Below are 26249 nucleotides of genomic sequence, written 5' to 3'. Positions count from 1 at the left end.
GTTGAACTTGTTAGTCGAACTGAAAATCCTTATGGGAGCTAAGTCGTTAACTGAAATCTCGTACATTGAACCACTCGTTAGTCGAGGGACCACTGTACAGGTAAAAGAAATTACTTTCTCCAGAACGAATGGCTCCCTGTCCCGGCCGCAAAAATGGCGGCAACTTAAAACCATCCTTAGACATTCTTGGGTACATCCAGGGTGTCATCAGCAAATAATTGAAGATCAGAAATTAAAAATCTGCGAATTGTCAGGGCATGATGTATTATGAAATAGATTAAGATGACTGATTTATAGGAATAAAATATGAATTATATTAAGATACAAAACTAAGTTTGGGGGCAGAGGTGAGGAGTGGCAGAGGAGGGAGGAAGGGAGGACAATTCAGCACCTCCCACTCAGTAGCCCACGATCCCTTTCTAACGACAGCAAGTAATTTCATCATAATTCCCATATTACAGTGGGGTATGTTATAACGAGCGTAATTGGTTCCAGAACCTCGTTCGTTATAGCATTCGTTCGTTATAGGATTAATCCGTTCCAGGCCCCCAAATACAACCACCTAACACTGAAAAAATTCTGTGGAAAATGTAAAAAATACGGTACTTTATCTTACCTTAGTGTTATTCAGCATGCAGGTACCCCTAAACACTGGCACATCACTATCACTTCCACTGGGAGTCTTGGCTTTAAGGTCCTCAAACAATTGTCTGGCCTTCTCACAAATTATAGCTTCACTAATGTTACCACCTGCCATTTCTTTCTCCTTTATCCACACTAAGAGTAAATTTTCCATCTCTTCAATCACATTACACTTTGCTTTGCTAAGTCTAAAGATTCCCTTAGCCACTTGCACAGTTTTTAACTCCTCTTTATTCTTCAAAATCGTACATATAGTCGATTTAGCCATCCCATATTCATCACTAAGTTTCGCAATGCTTCTTCCATTCTCACGTTTCTTTATAATTTCTTTCTTAGTTTCAAGGGTTATTAGCTTTCTCACTCGCTTTGGACGACTCATTGTTACAATTGTATACTTGTATAACAAAATAGTTATACAAATAACGCGAATTTCCACATCAAAAGACGAAATTTCAACAATAACAGTGGTGCACTGGCTACACAATGAGACAAAGATGGCGCCTGACGCTCTTGTTGTGGGTCGCGGTACAACAATATTCATGGGCCAGGCGAAATAGTCCCGTATTCATCCGCGTTCGTTGTAGGAGTTGCGTTCGTTATAGCATTCTCAATTTTATAGGTAAAACCGTTCGTTATAGGAATATTCGTAGTAGGATCCGTTCGTTATAGCATACCCCACTGTATTTAGGTTCATTTGGTGCAGGGTTAATAAAAGATTACAGTATCAAAATATAATCAATTTTCCCCCAAAAAATCCAACACTCAATCCCAGATGGGCTATTGCAGACTCTTGTTTACTGTACAGAACAGTATCAGCTGATCATTCCTGCTCTCCCTAACAATATTGCCAGCACTCACCATCTCTCAAGTACTGGATTTTTCAGTAAATCAAGTATCCCAGAACCCCCTTTTTGTCACATTAACTAAACAAGCAAAAAATCACTAAATTACTGCTGTACAGTAAACCCTCGAAGATTCGGACCTGGTAAATCCAGATTTCAGAAGATTCGGAAAAAAATTGGTGGTTCTGGACTAAGAAGCCTCCCTAAGAAGCATTCCCAAAACAAGGTGAAGGTAGTTTTAGGCTTAAAGTTTTGATCTTATAAAATGTCTGACTAAAGTTAGCAGATTATAAATTGCATTGCTGGAACCCTTGCAAGACAGCGAATAATTTGAGTATAGACATTATATATTTTGCATAAGAGATAAAAAAAAAGTCCTTTAGTGTAGTACATTTAGTACAAAGTGAGTACGTACTGTAATATGTTGCTCAAAATTATGGCTTTTTCACAGGAAAAAGTCTCTATAACTAACCCCCAGTGGTCGGGATAATATGTACAGTATTTTTGGTGTTTTTTATATCATTATTTATCGTTTTTATACATTAGTACATCAGCCAGAAGATTCGGAAAATCGGACCACGTGTCCGAAAAAGCTGTTTGTCCAAATCTTCCGCCGAATGAAACTTAATGTATGAAAACGATAAATAATGATATAAAAAAAAACACCAAAAATACTGTACATATTATCCTGACCACTGGGGTTAGTTATACAGACTTTTTCCTGTGAAAAAGCCCTAATTTTTAGCAACATATTACAGTAAGTACTCACTCTGTACTCAAATGTACTACACTAAAGGACTAAAATTTTTATCTCTTATGCAAACTAGGAGAAGTTTATACTCAAATTATTAGTTCTCTTGCAAGGATTCCAGCAATGCAAGTTACATTCTGCTAACTTTAGTCGGTGACATTTTATAAGATAAAAACTTTAAGCCTAAAACTACCTTCACCTTGTTTTGGGAATGCTTCTTAGAGAGACTTCTTAGCTCAGAACCCCCAAAGTTTTTGTCCGAATCTTCCGAAATCCGGATTTACAGGGTCCAAATCTTCGAGAGTTCACTGTATGGTATACTGTATATAAATTACCTGTTAGCAGACTCATAACACTGGTCCCAATCCTGTTCAGCAAGATAAACCTTCATCTTCTCAATCAGTGGGGCAGTGAACCCAGGGTATGAAACAACCAAGAGGTTTAAAGTCTCCATGGCTTCCTTATAGGCATTACGATTTTCATGGTGTTTAGCTTTGCCAAAGAGAGCATCCATGTGTCGAGGTGAACTATAAAGGAAAATAAATTACAATTAATACCAACATATGATGCAAAATGGGAGGTCTTAGTTGAACTAAAGCCTACTACACACACTCAAGTTTTTTTCATATTTTTTTTCTGCACAAACAAGCATGAAATGTGTGTTTTTCCTCCACAATATCCAGTTATGTTCACTGAAGAGGACAATGCTATCAATTTCTTCTCTGGAAAATGCAGTGAAAAAATAGATTAACAAAACCAACTTTCTCATGTACTTGTGCGTTTTCAGGGGCTTGTCATATAAACATTCCACAAATCATTACATTGAGATATTTATTTTAATACTGTTTTTCTTTGATTCCATAATATGATTACTATTGAGAGTTTCCTTCTGTCGAATGTAAACAAACACAAGGCTGCCACACTGCATAAAGCCTGACAAGCCCCTGTAAATGCACTTGGGAAGAGGACTACACTGGTCAGCAAAATTACAACTGAAGACTAAAGACTGGTATGGTAAAACTATCTTTTCTTTGAATGAACACAGAAAGATATTTTCACCTCTTATCAGTAGTAAAACCTTTGACTGAGAAGAAACATGAATGAGGAATAACATTAGTGATGGCTATGACATTTTTATGAATTCTAATATGAATTCTTTATAAAAATTGAATAAATCACACAATCAATACTGCAACAGCAAATGAGGGGAAGTAGCTGCTGTGGTAGTGTCCAATACAGCATGCCCTGACAATTTGTGGACCTCAATTATTTGCGGATGACACCCTGGCTGTACCCGAGAATGTCTGCTGATAGTTTTAAAGTTACTGACATTTTCGTGGCCAGGACAGGGAGTCATTCGTTCTAGAGACAGTTATTTCTTTTACCTGTATCTTACAGTATATGTGTGTGTTTGTGTCTACACACACACACATACAAATAAATAATAATGGGAAAATCCTCTCACAAGTAATCAAAAACGAGACAACAAAATTTCTAAAAGATGTGAGTCTTCCCTCAAGTTAACTCCGTGCTTTGTTAGTAACAAAGCACGGAGTTAACTTGAGGGAAGACTCACATTTTATCTACATTTTGTTGTCTTGCTTCTGATATTTGTGAGAGGATTTTCCCATTATTTTTTATTTGTACAGTATGTGTTTTGTATGTGCGCGTAATAGCCCGTTTCATAAACAGAATGATTATATAAATGGGTTAATTACATATTGATTTATATACATAATAACCCCCTGTAACTTTCCACTGGCTCTGAGGTGTCATGTTCATATCACGTGATTGGCAGCTTCCTTAAGGTGCGGCCAGTGACTGCTTAGAGCAGCATTAAGAAGCCGGCGCCCTGGGGGCATTGTTCCTCAACGACTCACACAAGTCGGACGTATTTAAGCAGGTCTATTTACAGAGCCTCCGTCCTTCTCTTAACAATCATAGTTATCGTGATAAGTTACGGTTGATTTACACTTTGGAATTGTATTAATAGCAGTTCCTAAATAAATGGATAACAGACAATTGGGTTTCGCTACTAAAACCCAATATAATATAAACGTTCCGGCCTAATTAAAGGCCTGGAACATTAAGGTGGCAGTGTTTGTGTACGGATTGAGACTAAATCGGTACAAGACATAACAAGTCGTCAGTGTTTTACTAAACAAGAAAACAAGAAAACAGTGACGTGTTACATGAAATATCCAAGTGTAGTGATATATCCAGTAGTGAAACGTTATAGATGAGTGACTTTCATTCTGTCGCCCAAAGAGGTGTACAGAATTGTTTCCCATAACCGATTCTGAGTTATTGATGACTTTCTATCTTATGGAAAGTTGGCAACACCTGTCTGGCAACAAGGAGTGGCAGCAAAGAATTCCTGTAGTCAGTATTGAGTATCCTGTGCCCGGCGCTTACAGTGTTGCCACATACCTACAAGTTTCAAGGTTTAGCAACACGGGACCTTTCACCATTGTTTAAAAAGAGTGTTTTGGCTGTCGTGATTGAAGACTGTACACTCTCCCAGTGCCTTTATAGAAGGCTACAGAAGGTTTAGCACTCAGAAGCAGCTACATCTCATCAGTGAGCAGGTGACCTGAGACTTCGACACCAGCAGTCAGCAATTCAACTGGAAGTGGATTCCCCATCGTGAAGTGGACTCGCCCGTCGCCATCTTGAAGCATCTTGGTTGATACACAACCAGGCAGAGACTGAAGTACCCACACACCCGCCTTGACCTTGGGCGGGCCAGCTGTGAGGAGACCAGCTGTAGCAGACGGATCACGTTTTCTATGAATACATCCAACTCAGTCAATAGGTATTTAGTAATTCATTAAATATATACACACATTTGCATATTCAACGACATATCTTCACACTGATAGGACATCGTGTAAGTTATATCAATTGTTATAAGTACCTTACTTATTTTCATACGTACTGACTTAATATATTTTTTAGTATGTAATTTCAGTTACTGTAAATGAGAGGCAAGTGTGTTGATATTTATGTAAGTCTTAGTGTGACCCGATAGACGCTTAATGGATAAACTTTTAAAGTCATCGTCTTGGGACATTGCTGACGTGACGGAGCGTTATATTGACGATTCATGTGTAGATGATAAGGTTCAGGTTTCTACTACAGATATTAAGTTAGTAGATGAGCCAGTTAGACAGTTCTGTAAAAGGTAGTGGGGATATCATAGACCATTCATCTGACGAATTAAACCGTCGAACCCTACGATCAGGTAAACAGTATAGTACCTCGCCTGATTATACACAGGCTGTTCCTCCTCCTTTTCCGGGTTGCAGTGTGTCAAATCCATTAACATTACCTACCCCATTGACAGAGCCTTCAGTTAGGAGTAGGCTTGTTGGCATGGCCGCTTCTGACAATAATATGTCGACTAACCCCGCAAATGTTGTTCACGTGATACCACGTGGGGATCAAGTACGTGATTTCACGGGTCAGGATGATTACAGAATAACGCATTTCATAAGGGCATGTGAAGATACGATGCGCAACATACATATTACAGATGCTTATGATAAAAAAGCGTTCGTTCGTTCCCACATCTCGCAGAATTGCTTTGCGAGTAAGCACCTAAATGCGTACGGATTGGCGGACCCAAATTATGAAAATTTTAAACAGGCTCTAATTGGTAAATTGTAGTCTGGGTCCCACTTGGGCCAGCTGCATTGGGTCTTTCGCCGGCTTGATCATTTAGCACCTGTGGTTCACGCAGAAACACCGATGGGGGCTGTCTCCTTGCTGGAGAGGTCATACAAGATATGGAAGCAGCTTTCTGGGGATCGCAGTGGTACGATGACGATGGAAAGATGTCCCCGGACAACATGGAAACTTTGATAGAACTGATTAGTTTTCTGTTGGCAGCTTGTGACCCCATCTATTGTCGAACCCAGGAAGTGGAGTTTATACCGCCTACCCTGTTTATAGATTACACTAACAAACTTGCACCAAAGACGTCTAGACCTCTGATAGAACGTAATTACCGAGCTACGACACCTACATGGGTAGCGCCAATGCAGCCATTGGTTCAGCACAAAGCTCAACATCAGGGTAATTACGATGCAGGTTACAAACATCGACGGTCTTTTGAGGTGTACCCATTGTAATAAGAGGGGTCATAGAGTCGATGATTGTTACCAGCTCCAGGGTGGTGGTGTTAGAGTAAAGGAGAGAATCCATCCCCCCCACCGACTCTCAGCAGAAACAGGGAGCACCCAAGACATAAACAGAGGCGGCCAAGACTACGTCTCCACCTGGACAGTCAACAGGTTTGTGGTGTGTATTCCATCGATCAGCAACTCACAACACGGATGAGTGTGACATAATGCTCAAGGCTAGGAGCGTGGACTCAGAGGTACCCCCGGTAACACAGCAGCGTAAAGCGCGTCGTTATCAGTACAAGAAGTCGGGGGAAGGCCAGCAAATGTCAAAAAATGAGGAAGGGTAGGTACATTGGTACCTACTTCCAACAACACTTCTGTAGCAGCCTCCTTAATAGCGGCACTCAGTAAGGCGGAAGTGTTGTCCGTTCCGGTGAGAGTTGGAGATATCAGATTGGCTCTTGATATTGATACGGGTGCATGTGCAAATGTTTTAGCCTTGACATCCTATCAGGAGTTACAACGTAGATTCCTCACTGAGATTTCTTATGGAGACCTCCTGACGCCGATCTCGAAGGAGTATCCGGCATGCAGCTGAGCATTGCAGGAATGGTGACTTTACCACTACAATTTTCAAGACGTGGTATTCCCTTCTATGCAGACTTTTATGTAGTCCAGCAATTTAATTTGCCAGCTGACGGATTGATTGGTCTACCAACACTAAGGATGAATTCTATAGATGTTCGTCCGCGTAATAATGCTAGTACGTTTAAGGGTTTTTCCTACAACGCTATGCGTCATTCTGCACCATTGCTCTCCGCAAGGTCGAAAGTGTTGTCCACCATTCCCATTCGGAGGAAGGCGGATAATGTGTCGAAGCAAGCCCCAGACCTCACACACTCACTTTCCCAGCGTGATTATAGCAGCAAGAGTTGGAAGATTGTGCCTGCAGTATTAAAGAGTTTTCTCCATTATCAGAATGAGGAATTCACCAAGGCCACTGTAGAATTACCTGACGTGTATAAGGGGACTGATGTAGTATGTGTCCCGGAAAGGTGCAAGGTTAAGGGTTTGTCGTGCGAATCGACGTTGAGCACGATTAGACCTGGTGGTTTACCAGACGTTCTAGTTCTCAACAGAACAGGCGTTCCTAGGATATTGAAAGAGGGATGTTACTTGTGTGATTTTCTAGTAAATCACAACAATGTTGTATTACGGCCTACGCAATTCCCAGTTGGTAGTATTGTTTCTCAATCCCAACAAACTAGGCAGGAGAGGGTTGATCGAATAGTGCCATATGTTAAGGTGATTGATCATCCTCAAGGCAAGACACGACTCTTAGAGCTGCTTGCCGACTACAGAAACATTGTAGCCTTGCCAGGGGAACAGCTAGGACACACAGATTTAACTTCCCATCACATATCATAAAAGGAGGGCACAAATCCTATCTACATACCAGCCTACCGACTACCACATAGCCAGCGCGCTGTAGTTGAGGGTATGGTCCAAGATATGTTGGAGGAGAAGGTTATCACACATTCTAAATCTCCTTTCAATAGCCCTTTATTCTTAGTCCCAAAGAAGGATGGCAGTTGGCGCCTAGTTATTGATTTTAGGCGCGTCAATGAAAGTACGATCCCGGGTAGGTACCCTATGCCTGTCTTGAGTGATATATTGCAGTCCCTAGGCAAGGATAATGCTGTGTTTAGCAACTTAGATTTGTTTAGTGGGTATTGGCAAATACCACTCGATGAGAAATCACGAGAGGTCATGGCGTTTATCACTCCTCTGGGCCACTTTGAGTTCCTACGAATGCCTTTTGGTCTCAGAAATGCCCCACTGATGTTTCAAAGGATAATCAACACCCTGTTTGCCGGATTGATAGGTACCACAGTCTGCGCTTATTTGGATTATCTCATAGTGGTCAGTAAGGATGTTGATACCCATCTGATTAAACTGCGTGAAGTGTTAGAAAAACTTTCCACAGCAGGTCTTAAGATTAAACTTTCGAAATGTGAGTTTTTAAAATCCAGAATCCATTTCCTTGGTCATGTAGTTGATGGTGACGGCATTCATACAGTTGATGATAAAGTAAAAGCTGTATCTCAGTTTCCACGTCCTAGCTTTCTTGGTTTATCTGGATATTATCGTTCTTTTATTAAGAACTATGCAACATTGGCGTCACCCTTAACAAGGTTACTGTACTAAAGAAAGATGCAATGTTTGCGTGGGATGCTGAACACGAAAATAGTTTTGTGGCATTGAAGACGGCACTTACCAATGCCCCTGTTCTGGCATTCCCTGATTACACTCAAGCTTTCACTCTGTGTACTGACGCTTTTGGACAAGGAATCGGAGCTGTACTCATGCAAGTGGATTCGAGAGGAAAGTTTAGAGTGGTAGCTTTTGCAAGCAGTAAACTTAATAATGCTGAAACACGTTATTCAGTAACGCATTTGGAGACGTTAGCTGTTGTGTGAGCACTGAAGAAGTTTAAAGACATTATCTTTGGTAATACGATAACTGTGTTTACGGATCATGCGGCAGTAACAGAACTGTTCCATGGCAGAAATCAATCAAGCAGATGAGCACGCTGGTATCTGACAATTCAGGAATTTGACCCCGAGTTTAGGTATTTACCGGGAAGGGCGAATGTAGTCGCCGACGCTTTGTCTAGAAATATAGCACCAGTGATGCCTGTATCAACATTCACTCTTTCACAACTAGAGGATGAGCAACGACGCGACCCGTTATGGTCAGCAGTAATTTTTGCTTTAGAATCGGGAGAGGATGTTAAGCTTCCCAAATTAATTCTTCCACTCAGTCAGTTTGAATTACGACATATCATACTCCATCGATGGAAAAAGACGTCTGAGGGTATTGTTACTCAAATAGTCGTACCTGACACGTTGTGTAAAACGATTATAACGTTGTTCCATGATGTTCCTCAGGCAGGTCACCAAGGACGTGACAAGAGCCTGGCGGAAATCAGAAATAAATATTTCTGGAAAACAATGAAGAAAGATATAGAATTACACATTGCTAAGTGTTTGTCATGTGCTCAGCATAAGGGTACTACAAGGTCACTGGCTCCGATTCTACAATATCCTACACCAGACCGTCCACTTGACACAGTCGCCATAGACTTGTTACAACTTCCGAGGAGTCATCAGGGGTCCTCGTGCGTCCTTGTGTGTGTGGATCATTTTTCTAGATTTGTGGTTTAGTCCCACTAAAGGATAAAACAGCCGAATCTGTGGCCTATGCCTTAGTGATGAATCTAATATGTCCATATACTACACCTAAAGTTCTTCTCTCAGACAATGGAACAGAGTTCAAGAATCAGCTAGTAGCACAAATATGTGCCCCAATATGGAATACAAAAAAGTTTTGTGACAGCCTATCATCCACAGGCTAATGGCCTTGTTGAGAGAGCCAATCGCAAGATCCTAGAGATACTTCGCCCGATTGTGTGTGATTTGCAATACACATGGGAGGATTGGTTACCGCAAGTTGCAGCATCTATTAATGAGTCGATTAATAGCTCTACAGGCAAATCACCCTACTACATTGTCTATGGTACAGATAAGCGTCTGCCTTATGATGTACTTACAGATAAGCCTGGCCCTGTTTATAATATGGATGATTTCGCGGCAAAACAAATCCGTGTTTTTACGGATATTCATGGCCAAGTAAGAACACATTTAGCGGCGTCTCGTGCTGAAATGATTATGAAGCAACATCAACAAGCTAAACCTGTCATGTTACAGATAGGCGATGCTGTTATGGTGAGAGAACCTGAACGGAACTCCAAACTTTCGGCAAAATTTTCGGGTCCATTCCGCATTATTGCCAAAGAAGCAGGCCACAAATTTAAAATTTGGAAGCCTAATGCACAGATCGCAGATGTCGTGCATGCGGATCATCTTAAGAAGACCCATGAACATTTACTACCCACAGATGGTAATAATGTTATAGACACCTCTTTGCAGACAGTACAGAAGCAGAGTGTGCCTAATGAGTATTGTATAAAACTTCGTCCTGCAAGCAAATATTAAAACGAATAAAAATTTCTTACAGAATGGCTTGGATCATCAGTGTGCTGCTCCTAATGCTTTGTGGCACCGTTGTGTTGACAGATATGTCCACAGAAGTCCTCAAGCCTGGTGCGCTTGTTGCACCCCTTGGACGCGTTCTCATTGTAGAGGACGTGGTGAACATAAAGCATGAGTTGCAAGGACTGCTCAAGCTTCCCCGTCAGATGGAAACCGTCGACGCTCAACTACAGACAGCACTGACAGTCCTTGATGATCTCCGTTCTACTCCTAATATTTCGACAATGGTTTCACAAACTGTTAAGCTTCAGCTGCTTCGTCTCAAAACCCTTCACAAGCTTCTCGTCGCTGTCGGAAAAACAATACCAGCGTCTCAGGATGAACTTGCAAAGGAAGTGTGTTCTCAAACAAGAAGAAAGTGAGGATTGTTTAATTTTGTCAGTCTTATCCAAAGCACTCTGTTTGGCACAGCGACTGCCGATGATGTAGCTAAGTTAGGGGACCGCATGAACATTGTCGATCAAGCTGTATCTAAGCAAAATCATGTTATATCTCAAACGTTCCATGCAATTAGTGCTTTGGAATTGAAAGTTAATGCGATAATTTTGGAGTCTAACCATATACCTAGGGTTGTGTATAAGTTACAGAATTCAGTCCCTACGTTGGAGTGGATCCCTTATTTCTCTGAATATTTGCATGCTGCGGATATAGTTACGAATAAAAATGAACTAATAGACAGCATCGTGGATGCAGGGTTAGGGCGTGTGGATGCAAAACTTGTGCCTGTGAAGACTCTTCTTGAAGCATTGCAGATTGCCAAGTTGACCTATCATTTAACTCCAATTTTCAAGGATCATGAGGTGGAATACTATTATACTCTGTTGGAGTCAACTCTCACGCACAATGCTATCCTTATCCACATACCTATGCTAGGGCAGCATAAATTTAATGCAAGGCATTTAGAACCCTTCCCTTGGTATGTACATTAAATGACACACTGTATACTCTGGATAGGTCAAAAGAACTTTTGCTTGTAGATGAAGAATATTCCTTGTTAGCATTAGATGATCCTAGGGTATTATCGCGGTGTAAGTCGTCATATTTACATTTACACGTATGTCCAGCCTATGTCTTCGCATTTATTCCTGCTGCAGAAGGGATATGTGAATTGGCAGTCATACAAACTAAAGTATGCACAGCGCTAACACAATGTAGCTTTAGGCCAGTTAGTGGAAAAACTGTGCTTCACGCTCATCTGCATAATGTGCAGTATTTTTTCTTTCCTAATGAGACTACAGTGGTCCCTCGGTTAACGAACACAATTCATTCCAGAAACCATTGTTTCAATGGGATTTTGGGTAATTGGTTCCAGCTCACCGAAAATTACATACAAACTAAAAATAAATGCTGTAAAGTACACTTACTTTGAGGTGTGCATGTAGAAGGCTCCTGGTTGATGATGATGATGATGGTGGGAATTAGAATGGGGGTGGAGGAGAAGGGAGAAGAGAAGGCATTGGGGTGGAAGAGAAGTCACCCCATGCCGCCATTTCACCCATAAAATTTTAGTTCACTTGGTGCAATTCAAGATTATTTTCTTTAAATCAACACTGCACTGCATTATATATTGTCAATATGTAAAATATATTTCAAAATGTCTAATAATTTGACTGGAAACACAGAAAAAAAGTGTTTATGTTGAAGAGTCTCAAACAAGATGTTCCTTCCTCTGAACTGGTAAACAAACTGACGCCTGATTGGTGTGTTGAGTGGCTGGATGGCGCGCAAAAAACTAGTTTCCTTACTTCAATTATGTTCAATAATTGTAAAATTACTAAAAAATATTAATACAAAACTTTTAAAATTATCTGAATAGTACAACCTTCTTGATATTTACAAAAATGTGTTAAAAGGAATTTTGAAAGTTCCCTAAAACCGTATTACTGTAGCTTGTGCAAGCGACTAACTGTCGTTACGAAGCGTTGGATGGGCAGCCAAATTGTCCAGGTGGTAACTGTACTGGGAAAAATTCGTAAGGAATTCGTTAACCGAGGGTTTGCTCGTTAACCAAAGTGAAGAATCTTATGAAAGGTAATTCGTTAACCAAAGGATCACTGTATTTATGGATTTATTTGCGATATATCATTATTAATCGAACATTCGTGTGAGCCATTGAGCTGCAAATGAGGTGCCCAGGGTTTTTTAGTTTATCACCATAAAAAAAAAAAAAACGACAATAGTTTAACTTATTATTATCGTCATTATTATTATGGAGATTACAATAAGCGCATTCACCATGATTTAGGAGTTTATTGATGGAGTCCAGAAAAGACTGGGTACAGTACACATTTCAGGTCCACTCTGTTTTGGCACTGTGATGATACAGTATGTCCTTGCTTAACGTTGGCCCGCCTAACGTTGTTTCATTACTACGTCACTAAACTTTAGAGACCAAATATTCGTTTAATTTCCCGGTGACTCGGCACAACGTCGTTTTGCATCGTCATGGACTACTTTTTACGGCGCATCACCCTCTCTCATCTGGCCGTGGAACGTCACGGCGTCCCCAAGCGACGCAAGTCTTTATTAGGCTTCCACAGTGTTCGTGCGTGTTTTAGTGTTTTTGCTCTTAATACTGCACTGTAACCATTCGAAATGGCTTCCAAGCACCCATCAAGTGCTACTGATGCTAGTGTTGTGAAAAAGCAAAGCAAGACCATAAGCCTTGCTACGAAAATGGAGGTTTTAAACTGTTTTGAGAGGGTGGAGGAGCTACCCGCCGGGTCTCAGTGAATCGCCACCCTCCTGGCTCACGCCATACTCCTCCCCTCCCACCATCCGCCTCCACCGCTTCAGTACCCACCACACACTCGCTCTACCATCTCCCCCCATTGGTGAGTACAATACCAACTTGGTAGTTGTATATGCATGCACTGTTTTCTATAGAAATGGCAATGATTTTCTGTATATGTAATGTATTTCATGGGGCAAAGGGAGGCTGAGGAACGTAACTCCCGGATTTGATCTATATTTCTTATGGGGAAAATCGATCCGCTTAACGTTGTTTCATATAACGTCGTATTTTCAGGAACGTAACCCAGACGTTAAGCGAAAACCTACTGTATCACATTAATTTCAATATTCACTGGGGTTCAGGATCTTGTGGATAAGGGTGCTTCATCTCAAAGGGTTGTGCATTATGTAATACCTGAAGTTTGGGGATTTGAGACTGAAATTTGGGATTTAATGTTTCAACTTAAACAGAAAGGATTCACCATAATGTGAACATTGAGTTGATACTGTCCCAAATTATAACTTAAATTTTCTATTGGTTCCTGCTCTGTGGAACTTCAGCTGATTGGTCATTCATGTCCCAGAATGTGGTATAAAAGGACAAGGGAGAGGAGAGAAAGGGAGAACTGATGGCTGGAGCAACACCAATTTCACGAGGAATGGAAGGAGTCATCACTAGCCCCACCACACACCACGTGGTCATCACTCTAGCCCAACATGCAATTGTTACCAACACCAAGGAACTGTACGTAACTTCTCACCACCAGACCACAACAGATATTGACAGTGTCTATGAGGAAGTGTGGACTGATGGTAATTACATGACTGTGGTAATTATGTAACTGTAGACTGATGGTGATTATGTGACGGTGGATTGTGAGACAAAGGTGACGTCTGCAGTGTTATAGTGATGAACCTGTTTATGAGGAAGTGTGGTCTAATGGTGATTACGTGATGGTGGATTGTAAGACAATCGTGATGTCTGCAGGATTATAGTGGTTAGAAGACGACAGTGAAGAAAGGGTGACATTCTGTCACTTGTATTACACGTGAAGATTAATGCATCATGTTAAATTATATTAGATTGCTTTATTAAAATTATATGGAAAATTGCTTGTCTAATTTTTCGTGGGTCTTACATTCAATACATGAAAACAGCCTCAAATTTCACATAATAGCAGAGAAATCAAAATCTGGGGGTTCCTTAAAGGAATATCCTCACAGGCACCACGTTATAAAAAGGAATAAATATGTAGTGCATTTATAAATATGCTTCTGTCATGATAGTTAAAGTTTAACTTGTAAAACCAGAACTTCTAAACATTCCATGGGAACACTTACCGCTGTAGGACCTTATCAAAGTACTGCATTGTGTTCCTAGTCTTACTCTCACGACCAGCAGTAAGCTCAACCCAGCCTTTCAGCACCAAACCATCTTCATGCTCAGGATTCATTTTCAACATACGATCCACATACTCTCGAGACTTGTCAACTTTTCCAGAGAAAAGAAGGAACATACCAGCATAATACAGAGGCTGAAAGGTATAGAAAATCAAAGATAAGTAATGGTAAGTACAATATAGACTGCTACACAAAACTCCTGCACACTTGATAGTACAGTATCTGGCATGTAAGTACTTGAGGATCATCATATGAAGGGATTGGAATGTTAACATACAGTACCATTACCGGTACAAAATTTTTTGTCGAATACAAACAATAGCATGTTTACATTCAAATTAATCACTATCTTATAAGAATTCCAGCAATGTAAATTATATTTTCCCCGGTCACTTCTATGACATTTTATAATAAAAAACAAAAACTCAATCTAAAGGACACAAAAAAACAAATAAATACAGCTACCCCCCAACTTACGACCTACTTGAATTACAACCACCCAGACATATGACCGCCTCAGTCGTACCAAAATTTTGTCAAATTACGTATTTTCGAGTCCCAACATCAGTGATTGAGCTGTGAACTGACAAAATTTTAGTTTGTAATTCACTTTAAAATGGCTGGCATGCTTAAAAGTGAGAGTTTTGTGGTGCTGAGATAAAAAAGAGACACCCATTTTAGATTTTCTATGTATTATTCAAATATTTTCGACTTACGACCATTTTGACTTACGTCCTGGACTTGGGTCCCTAACCCCCATCGTAAGTCAGGGAGCAGCTGTACTTCACTCGACCTTCGGCGCCAACTGTCAAACATGACACTGTCACCTACCCTTCCCCCCTCCCTCCCTCCCAGCCAGTGTTTGGTGGTTATACAGTAGGCTTTAAGTTTTTATCTTATATACAGCTAATCCTCGACTTACGACCTACTCGACATACGACCACACACGCATACAACCGCCGCTGTCGGTACCAAAAATTTTTCTAATGACACGCGTATTTTCTAGGACCAAAACGTTTCCGTCCCGTACGAGAGCGTCGCATGAGCTGGGTCGCCTCGTGGCTACAGCACCCACGCCGTAGAGTGCTCAGTTGGTGTTTGGCTGTCATTGTTGTCGGTAGTGATCGCGCTGTGTACTGACAATATTTTCGTTTGTAATTCACTTTAGAATGACTGGCAAGCGTAGAAGTGAGAGTTCTGGTGCTGCTCAGAAGAAAAGGAGACAGTCAATTACTTTTGAGATGAAAATGAAATATTAATAATGCAATATGAAAATGGAAAAACGGTAGCAACCATTTCATGCGACCTTGGCGTCTCTCACTTGACGATATCTACAATTTTGAAGGACAAGTAACGAATTCGTGAAGTAGTGAAATGATCAGCATCTATAAAGGGAACAATACTAAAATAAAAAAGACAAGGTCCTATTCATGAGATGGAAAAATTACTTGTGATATGGATGGAAGATCAGATACCAAAGTATGTACCCTTAAGCCTTCTAACCCTACAGGCTAAAGCAAAAAGCCTTTTCGAAGGCCTGAAGGAGCCGGAAGGAGATGAGTGCGACCAAAACTTAACAGCAAGTCATGGGTGGTTCCAAAGGTTTAAGAACCGTTACAGTTTGCAAAGTGTAAAGGTGAGTGGAGAGGCAGCAAGTGCTGATGTGGGTGCTGCCAAAGCTTTTAAGGAGGAGCTCGATTGTGTTATCGTGGAGGGAAATTATTTGCCTGAGCAAATATTTAATGTGGATGAAACTGGCTTATTCTGGAAGCGCATGCCAGAATGGACATACATCCACAAAGAGGAGAAAACCATGCCGGGATTTAAGGCATTCAAGGACCGAATCACACTTCTGTTGGTGGAATGTAGCTGGTTTCAAGATAAAGCCCTTCATGATACAGGGTATATCATTCAATTCAAAGAACCCCAGGGCTTTTAAAAATGTCAGCAAGCACACACTGCCAGTGTTTTATCGCAGTACAATAAGAAAGCATGGATGACCCTAGTACTGTTTGAGGATTGGTTCCTGACTTGTTTCATTCCACGAGCCAAGGAGTATTGTCTGCAGCAAGGGATTGCATTCAAGATTTGTTTAATTTTGGATAATGCTCCAGGACACCCACCACACCTGAACGACCTGCACCCTCATGTTGAGGCAGTCTACATTCCACCTAACACTACCTCTATCATTCAACCCATGGATCAAGGTGCTATTGCTGCTTTTAAAGCGCATTATTTACGCACGACCTTCGCTCAAGCTGTTGCTGCTACTGAAGGCAAGAAAACGCTCAGAGAGTTTTGGAAGGACTACAATATTTTGAAATGTATAAAGAACATTGCTGCAGCATGGGATGAGGTTACAGGTCAGTGCATGAATGGAATATGGAAGAAAGTCCTGAAAAGATATGTGAACAGTTTCGAAGGATTTAATGAAGATGAAGCTATTTCTGAGATTAGTAACACGATAGTGCAGTTGGGTAAACATCTGGAGTTAGAAATTGATAATGAAGATGTTGAGCAGTTGGTTGAAAGTGTAGCAGAAGAGCTAAGTAATGAGGATCTTATTGAACTGGATGCACAGAAAATTGCAGAGGAAGAAGAGAGTCAAAATGTAGAAGAACCTGCACCCCCCAAAAAATTTTCAGTGAAACAAATGGCAGAGGCATTTGCTACAATTAATAAGGGGATGCAAATGTTTGACGAAATGGATCAAAATGTTGAGCGTTTTGCAAAAGTTGACAGAATGATCCAAGATGCACTTGCTTGCCACAGGGAAATTTACAATGAAAAGAAAAGGCAAACTGTGCAGTCTAAATTGGACATACTGTATATTTTAAGAAGTCCCCCATTGCTGTCTCCTCACGCCCCACCAGTGCTGCCTCTTCACTCCCTAAAGATGATCCAATCCCTTCAACAAGCAAGTATCCCCTGTATGTTAACCTATCTGAAGAAAGCGACATTGATGACCCACCCAGCCCTGTCTCCCCCTCTGCTTCATCCAATTACAGTATTACCCCGCCTAACGCGGTTTCACTTAACGCGTTTTATCATATACGCGGTGCCTCGCCAGAGCTGAACTTTCACTTAACACGGATTTTTTCCACATATACGCGGTGAGTGTCCGGCTCGAGACGCTATTTTTAGATTTGCCCCACCCGCCACCCTGCCTGACTGCCTGTTTTAGCTCATAAAATTCATACAAATTACCCGGCCAGAATATAATTTACATTGCTGGAATTCTTATAATTTGGTGATCATTTTGAAAATAAACATCATATATTTTCCATTAGACATACAAATTTAGATAAAAAATTTTCTCAGAGTAACTATGTTATCTTTTGTGCAAAATATATGACATTTATATTCAAAATATTCCTGGTCTTACAAGGAATCCAGCAATGTCAATTATATTATCCTAACTTTAGTTTGAGGTATCATTTATTAAAATTTAGTGGTTATCCCACACATCTCCTTGGGACGGTTGGTGGGGGGGTGGGGGGGAGGGAGGGACCGACCGACCATCTGTTACCCTGTGAAGAATTATTATTTTTTTATTAACTGAAGATATTTGTTTTAGCTCATAAAATTCATACAAATTACCCGGTCAGAATATAATTTACATTGCTGGAATTCTTATAATTTGGTGATCATTTTGAATATAAACATCATATATTTTGCATTAAACATACAAATTTTAGATAAAAATTTTTCTCTAGGTAACTATGTTATCTTTTGTGCAAAATATATGACATTTATATTCAAAATATTCCTGGTCTTACAAGGAATCCAGCAATGTCAATTGTATTATCCTAACTTTAGTTTGAGGTATTATTTATTAAAATTTAGTGGTTTTCCCCCAAAAATTTCTCTGAGAGGGAAGAGCCAGCGAGTGTAGTGTGAGAAGAGGGGGAGGGAGTTGAGTCCATTACTTGAATGGACATTAACTTGGCGACTGTATTTCTCTATTTCTCTTAAGTATTAATTGTGTGCATGTACCATCATAAAATTAAGATGTTATTTTTACTACAACATAGGTATGTGCCTTCAAAAAGTGGAGTTTGGGGGTCGGGCCGGTTTCTATTGGAATTAATCCCATATGTTCTGTTGTTCACTTAACGCGGATTTCACTTAACACGGGACCCTCTGGGTTCAATTGACCGCGTTAAGTGGGGTACAACTGTATACAGTTTTGCAACTGTATTTTTGGGTAGATTTACATAAATTTCTTCATTTATTTTTATTCATTTACATGCACACACCATACTAAAAGAAAAGTAAAAGAAATAAATGACCTAAGTGCCAATCTGTACTGTACATGTACGAAATGATTACGGAACTAACATTTTTATGTCGAATGTAAATTATAGCTTGTTTATATTCAAATTATTCACTATCTTACAAGAATTTCAGCAATGTAAATTATATTATCCCAGGTCATTTCAGTGGCATTTTATAAGAGAAAAGCTTAGTCACTCTTAAGGACTGATAAATAAACACACATTAGACATTCGGCGCCAACTGTCAAACATATCACCTCACCTCCCCCTCCCTCCCTCTCCCCCATCTGCCCAGCCAGGGTTTTAGGCTTACAGTTTTTATCTTATATAATATCACAGACTACGGTTAGGAAAATATAATTTGCATTGCTGGAATCTTTGCAAGACAGCGAATAATTTGAATATAAACGTCATATATTTTGCACAAGAGATAAAAATTAATCACCTGTATCACATTACAGGATTGATTTAAGAGTTCTAGTGTATATGTACGTATATATACAGTACTGCATAGTGATTTCGGGCCATTTAGGGGAATTTTAGGAGTGTTTCTGACTTTATGCATTATTTGGCTATACAGCTAGAGCCCGACTTACGACTACGTGGACTTACGTCCATTGGTACTTACGACCTGCTTTGACCGTACGTCCATACGGGACATACAACTGCGACCGTCGTGACCAAAAATTTTTTCAAATGACGCGCGCATTTTCTATACCGAAACGTTTCCGTCCCGGGCGAGAGGGAGGGGTGTCTTGGGTCGCCTCGTGGGTACACTCACTCAGTGGAGCGCTTTGTTTGTGTTTGGCTATCGTATCCTATACTGATCGCGCTGTGAACTTTCGTTATTATCGTATTTAATTGACTTTATAATGACTGGAAAGCGTAAAAGTGAGAGTGCTGGTGGTGCTCCAAGGAAAAGGAGACAGGCAATTACTTTTGAGATGAAACTGAAGATAATAACACAGTATGAGAATGGAAAAACAGTAGCAACAATCTCACGCGACCTAGGTTTCTCACACTCGACTATATCCACTATTCTGAAGGACAAGGAACGTATTCGTGAAGTAGTGAAAGGAACAACACCTATAAAGGGAACTATAATATCAAAGAAAAGACAAGGTCCTATCCACGATATGGAAAAATTATTGGTGATATGGATAGAAGACCAGATACAGAAGCGTGTACCCTTAAGTGTTCTAACCATACAGGCTAAAGCAAGAAGCCTGTTCCAAAGCCTGAAGGAGCAGGCAGGAGATGAATGTGATCAAACCTTTACAGGAAGTCAAGGGTGGTTTGATAGATTTAAAAAACGCTACAGTCTACACAGTGTTAAGGTGAGTGGAGAGGCAGCTAGTGCCGATGTTGGTGCTGCCGAAGCTTTTAAGGAGGAGTTAGATGATGTGATTGTGGAAGGGAATTATTTGCCTGAGCAAATATTCAATGTGGATGAGACTGGATTATTGTGGAAACGCATGCCTGAGCGGACATACATCCACAAAGAGGCAAAAAAAATGCCCGGATTCAAGGCATTCAAGGACAGAATTACACTTCTGTTGGGGGGGAATGTTGCTGGTTTCAAGCTAAAGCCCTTCATGATCTATCATTCAGAGAACCCCAGGGCATTTAAACATGTCAGCAAGCACACACTGCCAGTGTTTTATCGCAGTAACAAGAAAGCCTGGATGACCCTAGTACTGTTTGAGGATTGGTTCATGACTTGTTTCATTCCACGAGCCAAGGAGTATTGTCTGCAACAAAGGATTCCATTCAAGATTTTACTGATTTTGGATAATGCTCCGGGACACCCACCACACCTGGACGACATGCACCCTGATGTTAAGGTAGTGTACATGCCACCTAACACTACCTCTATCATCCAACCCATGGATCAAGGTGCTATTGCTGCCTTTAAAGCGTATTATTTACGCACGACCTTCGCTCAGGCTGTTGCTGCTACTGAAGGTGAGAAAACGCTCAGACAGTTTTGGAAGGAGTACAACATTTTGTCATGTATAAAGAACATTAGTGCAGCATGGGATCAGGTTACAAAACATTGCATGAATGGAATATGGAAGAAAATCCTGAAAAGATATGTGCACAGTTTCAAAGGATTTAATGAAAATGAAGTTATTTTGGATATTAGTAACAAGATAGTGGAGTTAGGTAAACAGCTGGAGTTAGAAATTGATACTGAAGATGTTGGACAGTTGGTTGAAAGTGTAGCAGAAGAGCTCAGTAACGAGGATCTTATTGAACTAGATGCACAGAAAGTTGCAGAGGAAGAAGAGAGACAAAATGTAGAAGAAGAGCCTGCACCCCCAAAAAGTTTTCAGTGAAACATATGGCAGAGGCATTTGCTACAATTAATAAAGGAATGCAAATGTTTGATGACATGGATCAAAATTATGAGCGTTATGCCAAAGTTGACAGAATGATCCAAGATGCACTTGCTTGCTACAGAGAAATTTATAATGAAAAGAAAAAGCAAACTGTGCAGTCTAAATTGGACATCTATTTCAAGAAGTCCCCCAGTACTGGCTCCTCACGCCCCACCAGTGCTGCCTCTTCACTCCCTCAAGATGATCCAATACCTTCAACCAGCAAGTTACCCCTGTACATAAACCTGTCTGAAGAAAGCGACATTGATGACCCACCCAGCCCTGTCTCCTCTTCTGCTTCTTCCAATTAATATAGTCTCCATGTATCCTGTAAATAGAAAATTATGGGGGCTCTGTGTGCATTCAGCTGACTACATTTAAGGTAAGTGCTCAGTCACACTGTATCCATTCCTCATTATTTATTACTTTTACTGTACTGTATCCATTCCTCATTATTTTTTACGTTTAGTGTACTGTATTTCATTGTAGATTTTTAATTTTTTTTTGAAAAAAAAAATTTGAATTTTTTTTTTAAATTTTTTTTTTTTTTTTTTTTATCTATGTCGGACTTACGACCATGTCGGACTTACGACCATGTTGGACTTACGACCTGGATTTGGGTCCCTAACCCCGTCGTAAGTCAGGGTCTAGCTGTACTTTGTATGTACTTTTCTGTGAGCTGGAACCAATTACCCAGTGTCCCATTGAAATAATAGATTCGGTTTACAATTTTTCGGTTAACGAACGACTGTGTGGAACGAATTGTGTTCGTTAACCGAGGGACCACTGTATAGTGATTTAAGGGCGATTTCGGTGATTTTTAGGAGTGTTTCTGACTTAAAGCATTTTTTGGCTTTACTTTGTGTATACTTTTTCTGTGAGTTGGAACCAAATGTGTTCGTTATTCGAGGGACCACTGTACAGGCGTTATTTTCGCATTTTCGACTTAACCAATTCGACTTATGACTTGGTGGTCGGTCCCTAACCCTGTCGTAAGTCTGGGACTGACTGTACATGTAAAAGAGAGAAAGTGTAGCAACATTGTGGCAAAGAGACAGTTGGACAGAAAAAGAGCCACCCCAGATATGAGAGCATTACTTCAAGTTAGAACGAACAAATCCCTTATAAACTTGAAGCAAATGATCAGGAATGAAGTAGCTATAGCATCTGTAGAACATTCCCAGCTTTTGGGAGGCAGTTTTAGCAATGTTGTGGATGTGTGCCTTCCATGATATTTATTATTAACAGAAATGGTGAGGCCTAGCATATCTATTTTAAAATTTGTCCTGAAATGTAATCTGTGGGAGATCTTCAATTCTGGAAAGTGTAATTGGGAAATACTACGTATTGGATTTAACTAAATTTCTACCTCCCCATTTGGAGATGCTGCACAGATCATTATTGATAAATGAAACGATATAAGCCCAAGAAAGAGATCTAGCTTAAGAATTAGGTGGAAGGGAAAAAGGAGAAGATTGAAAAGTAGAATCATCAGTGCAAGAATGGATAGATTTAGTAGTAGTTTGACATAAATCATTGATAAAAAGAAGGAAAAGAGTAGGTGAAAGAAGAGAACCCCGTGGAACACCACTACTGGCAGAGAAAAACGAGAGCTCAATCTCTCAACAATAACTGTCATGGATCGGTTCTCAAGGAAGTTAGAAATTAGAGAACAAAGTGGGGGAGAGAAACAACAAGAGGGAAGTTAGAAAGCAAAAACTTGTGCCATACCCTGTTAAATGCTTTGGAAATGTTGAGGGCCACGATGAAAGTTTCCTTATAATCCTAGGAGAGGATGACCAAAGATGGGTGCAGTAAGAGAGCAGATCACCAGTAGATCTTGCCTGGCAAAAGTCATACTGGTGATCCGACAAAAGAGAAAGGCGTTCAAGGTAACGGAGAAAATAACAGTTTAAGAAAATTTTGAAAATTTTAGGGATGAAGTTAAGGCAATGGGTGATAGTTAAGAGGGATTAGAATGGTCACCCTTCTTCAGGATGGGTTGAACCGAGGCATGCTTCCAAAAGGAAGGGAAAGTTTGAGTATTGATATTGAAACAGTTTATTTAGCCAGAAAAATGCAGATACAGTGTCAATAATAATATTGATATGGCTGAACCAGCTAAGAGCCTGAGCACTCTTGCAGGCACCTGATATATACTAAACATTTATCTCAAGGAAGTATTATCTAACATTTAATGTCATCTGGACTAGTATACATAACATGATGGTTGTAAGAACATAGTAGAATGTTACCGGGTTTATCACTTCATTATTTATTTATATATTTTTTTTTGCAATTATATTTTAAATAATGTATAGTATACATATTTTACGGTAAGGAAGTAATACAACATGGGTTGTATTAAGGTGAAACAAAAGGACAAAAGCTGTCAGAATCATACCTTGTCGGCAAATATATAATTATTGCAATGGTAATTTCTTTCTATCTGCACAATTTCTGATATAATGGTTTTGGTGGTACAATAGAAGTAGGAATATAAAGTAGGTATTACAAAAATATTAATACCTAGACAAAAGATTTTTTTTAAGGAAGGAAGAGTAAAGTCTTTGCTCGGATGGGTGGGGGTAAGTTGTTCCACACCTTCGCACCATGATATTTTATGGAAGTCTGGGACTGAGAGGAGCGCATGGGGGGTTGTCTTAGTAGCTCTGGGTGTCTTAAGTTGTATCTCTGATTATTCCAGAACTGGAAATAATTATTTTCAATCGAGTGACTAACAGATTTGTATACAAATAGGGCATAGTAGTAGTGTTAATACCTTCGAATTTTAACATTTCAATTTAGCAAATTGTTCGTTAGAGTTATCAGTTTTTAAGTAGGTCATTGTCCTCACAACTCTCTTCTGTGGGTTAATCAGGGGTTGTGTTTTTGAAGACTTTATTATTGGTAGATGCCATTGAAGAGAAAAGTTAATATTGAATGGCCACTTGAGGGCTTTACTGAATAATAAAGACAAAAAGAGGTTATTTTTCTTTATCAACCCAACACCTTTTTACGATTTTTTTTCTTATCATTTAGTAGATCTCATCGAGTAACTTAAGAATATACCAGAATTAAGCGGCACATTCCAAAATTAAACGCGATATTCGCGATTTATTAGTTGTAAAAACACAAATTATTTTAAGTCCCAATTTGATGATTTGGTGACACATAATAATAATAAAAATAATAATTAACGGTTTATTGAAAGAGCTTGGCAGCCAGAAGGCTGAAAATATACAGCGTCGCTCTCGTTTCGTTAACCACCCATCACTTTTTTTTACATTATGTTTTTTTCAACCCAGAATGCGACGCTTAGCTTTTAACCTAGGTATGTTAATGCCAAGCAATAACTCGCCAGGCCAACATTCAGGCAATTAAAACATCTAATAATTACTTCATAAGTAATATTAGGAGGACATGTCACTACCTGGCATTTAATTGCAATTGTTGAAACCCCCGCCCTTCGCCCCCCATCGCACACATTGCCACCTTTATCTCTTGCCTGGCGATTCAGCTATAAGTACACACAATGGAGAGCTCCACGAATTTGTGTTGTAATTGCAGAAATACTAAGCTCCGCGAGGATTTTATACAGTCGACCCTCGTTAAAACGCACTAATGGGGGGTGTTCGTTTTAGCCGATTGTCCGAATTTACCGATTTAGGGGTTAATTTCCATTATACAGCTATGTGTATGTTTATTTGAGTGCCCCGTCATAGGAGTCCGTTTTCTCTCATTTCAGGACGCCTGAGTCCTCCGTTTTCTCTGAATCTTGGAGTGCAGTGCACCAGAGATTTCGTTATTCCTTAGTAATGACACAGAATTTGATATTGCAACAGGGGTTGCAATTGTTGAGGCAACTTAGGTATGTCTGATTACAGTTGGAATTTGCAAGATCCATTGTGAGTGATGTTTAAAGCTTCAACTGTATTTATGGTTGGTAAAACTTGTCATGTCTGTCAGTCTGAGTGGCATGTGTGAGGCCTTGTGTTTGTACAACCGCTAAATATATAAATACAGTCAACCCTCGCTTTACGCGGTCCCACATTCCGCGTTTCCACGTTTACGCTGTACCCTGCCGAAACCAGGATGCTCACATTCCGCGGTGCGTGTACCCCTTTACGCGGAGAGTGTCTGGCTCGACGCTATTTTTAGATTAATAATAATAATAATAATAATAATAATTAACGGTTTATTGAAAGAGCTTGGCAGCCAGAAGGCTGAAAATATACAGTTACATATTTGGGGAATGGGTTTCGAATTACAAATAATATACAAGTAACATAAGTGACACAAATAAGACATATAATAATTAGATGGGGAAAAGCACAAACTACAGTTCATTTCAACATAGTGACAGTGCAAGGAGTAGTGTTTACTGGGAGTGAGTACACTGGTTTATTACAAGTTATTAATAATTTTTACAATGGTTGGGACTGGGCTGTTCTTATAGCGATCAGTTCGTGCACGTATGGGCTGGATGCGGTTGTGGTGTCGAACAGCAATTCTCGGGCTAGGGATCTCAGGTGGTAGTAGGAGCCGGTGTCGAGGATGGTGTAGAAGCTACTTACCAAATTTGCAGATGAGGTCGTGGTGATGGTCAGTGAGAGTCGAAAGGGTCAATGTGTTGAGCGCTTCTTGATATGTGGAGTAGGAAGGGGAGAGAATAATCTTGCATGCCCTCTTTTGCACTTTTTCTAGGTGTTTACGTTGTGTGGCATTTAGGGAGGAAGACCAGGTGGGGGAGGCATAGGTGAGCTTGGGAAGTATGAATGTTGTGTAAACACTGAGGAGCTCGGGTGCAGGAACTCCGAGGGACTTGAGTCGGCGAAGGATTCGCCCCTCCCGCCTGCTCCCGCCTCCGCCTGGGCAAGCTGCGTGGTAAGGTTGCGCAGTGCATGTCTCTGTTGCGTTATCAGTGATGCCATATGACGTATCGAACTGTGATTGGCCATGCATCCCTACCTCCCTCCG

General features: G+C 40.2%; 1 protein-coding gene across 1 annotated transcript in view; it reads right to left on the bottom strand.

The window, feature by feature from the left end:
* The window catches only part of LOC121874600 (tetratricopeptide repeat protein 21B-like), a gene marked incomplete in the record, with an annotated part of 547778 nt that overhangs the window by 502029 nt on the left and 19500 nt on the right, over positions 1-26249 (bottom strand). Inside the window, 2 exon segments of the mRNA XM_042378823.1 lie at positions 2571-2762; positions 14552-14745. Coding sequence (XP_042234757.1) covers positions 2571-2762; positions 14552-14745 — 386 coding nt within the window.

This window comes from Homarus americanus, unplaced genomic scaffold (genome assembly GCF_018991925.1).
Source record: "Homarus americanus isolate GMGI-L3 unplaced genomic scaffold, GMGI_Hamer_2.0 scaffold34360, whole genome shotgun sequence".
In the NCBI taxonomy this organism is placed as follows: domain Eukaryota; kingdom Metazoa; phylum Arthropoda; class Malacostraca; order Decapoda; family Nephropidae; genus Homarus; species Homarus americanus.
This window is presented reverse-complemented; position numbering and strand designations above follow the sequence as displayed.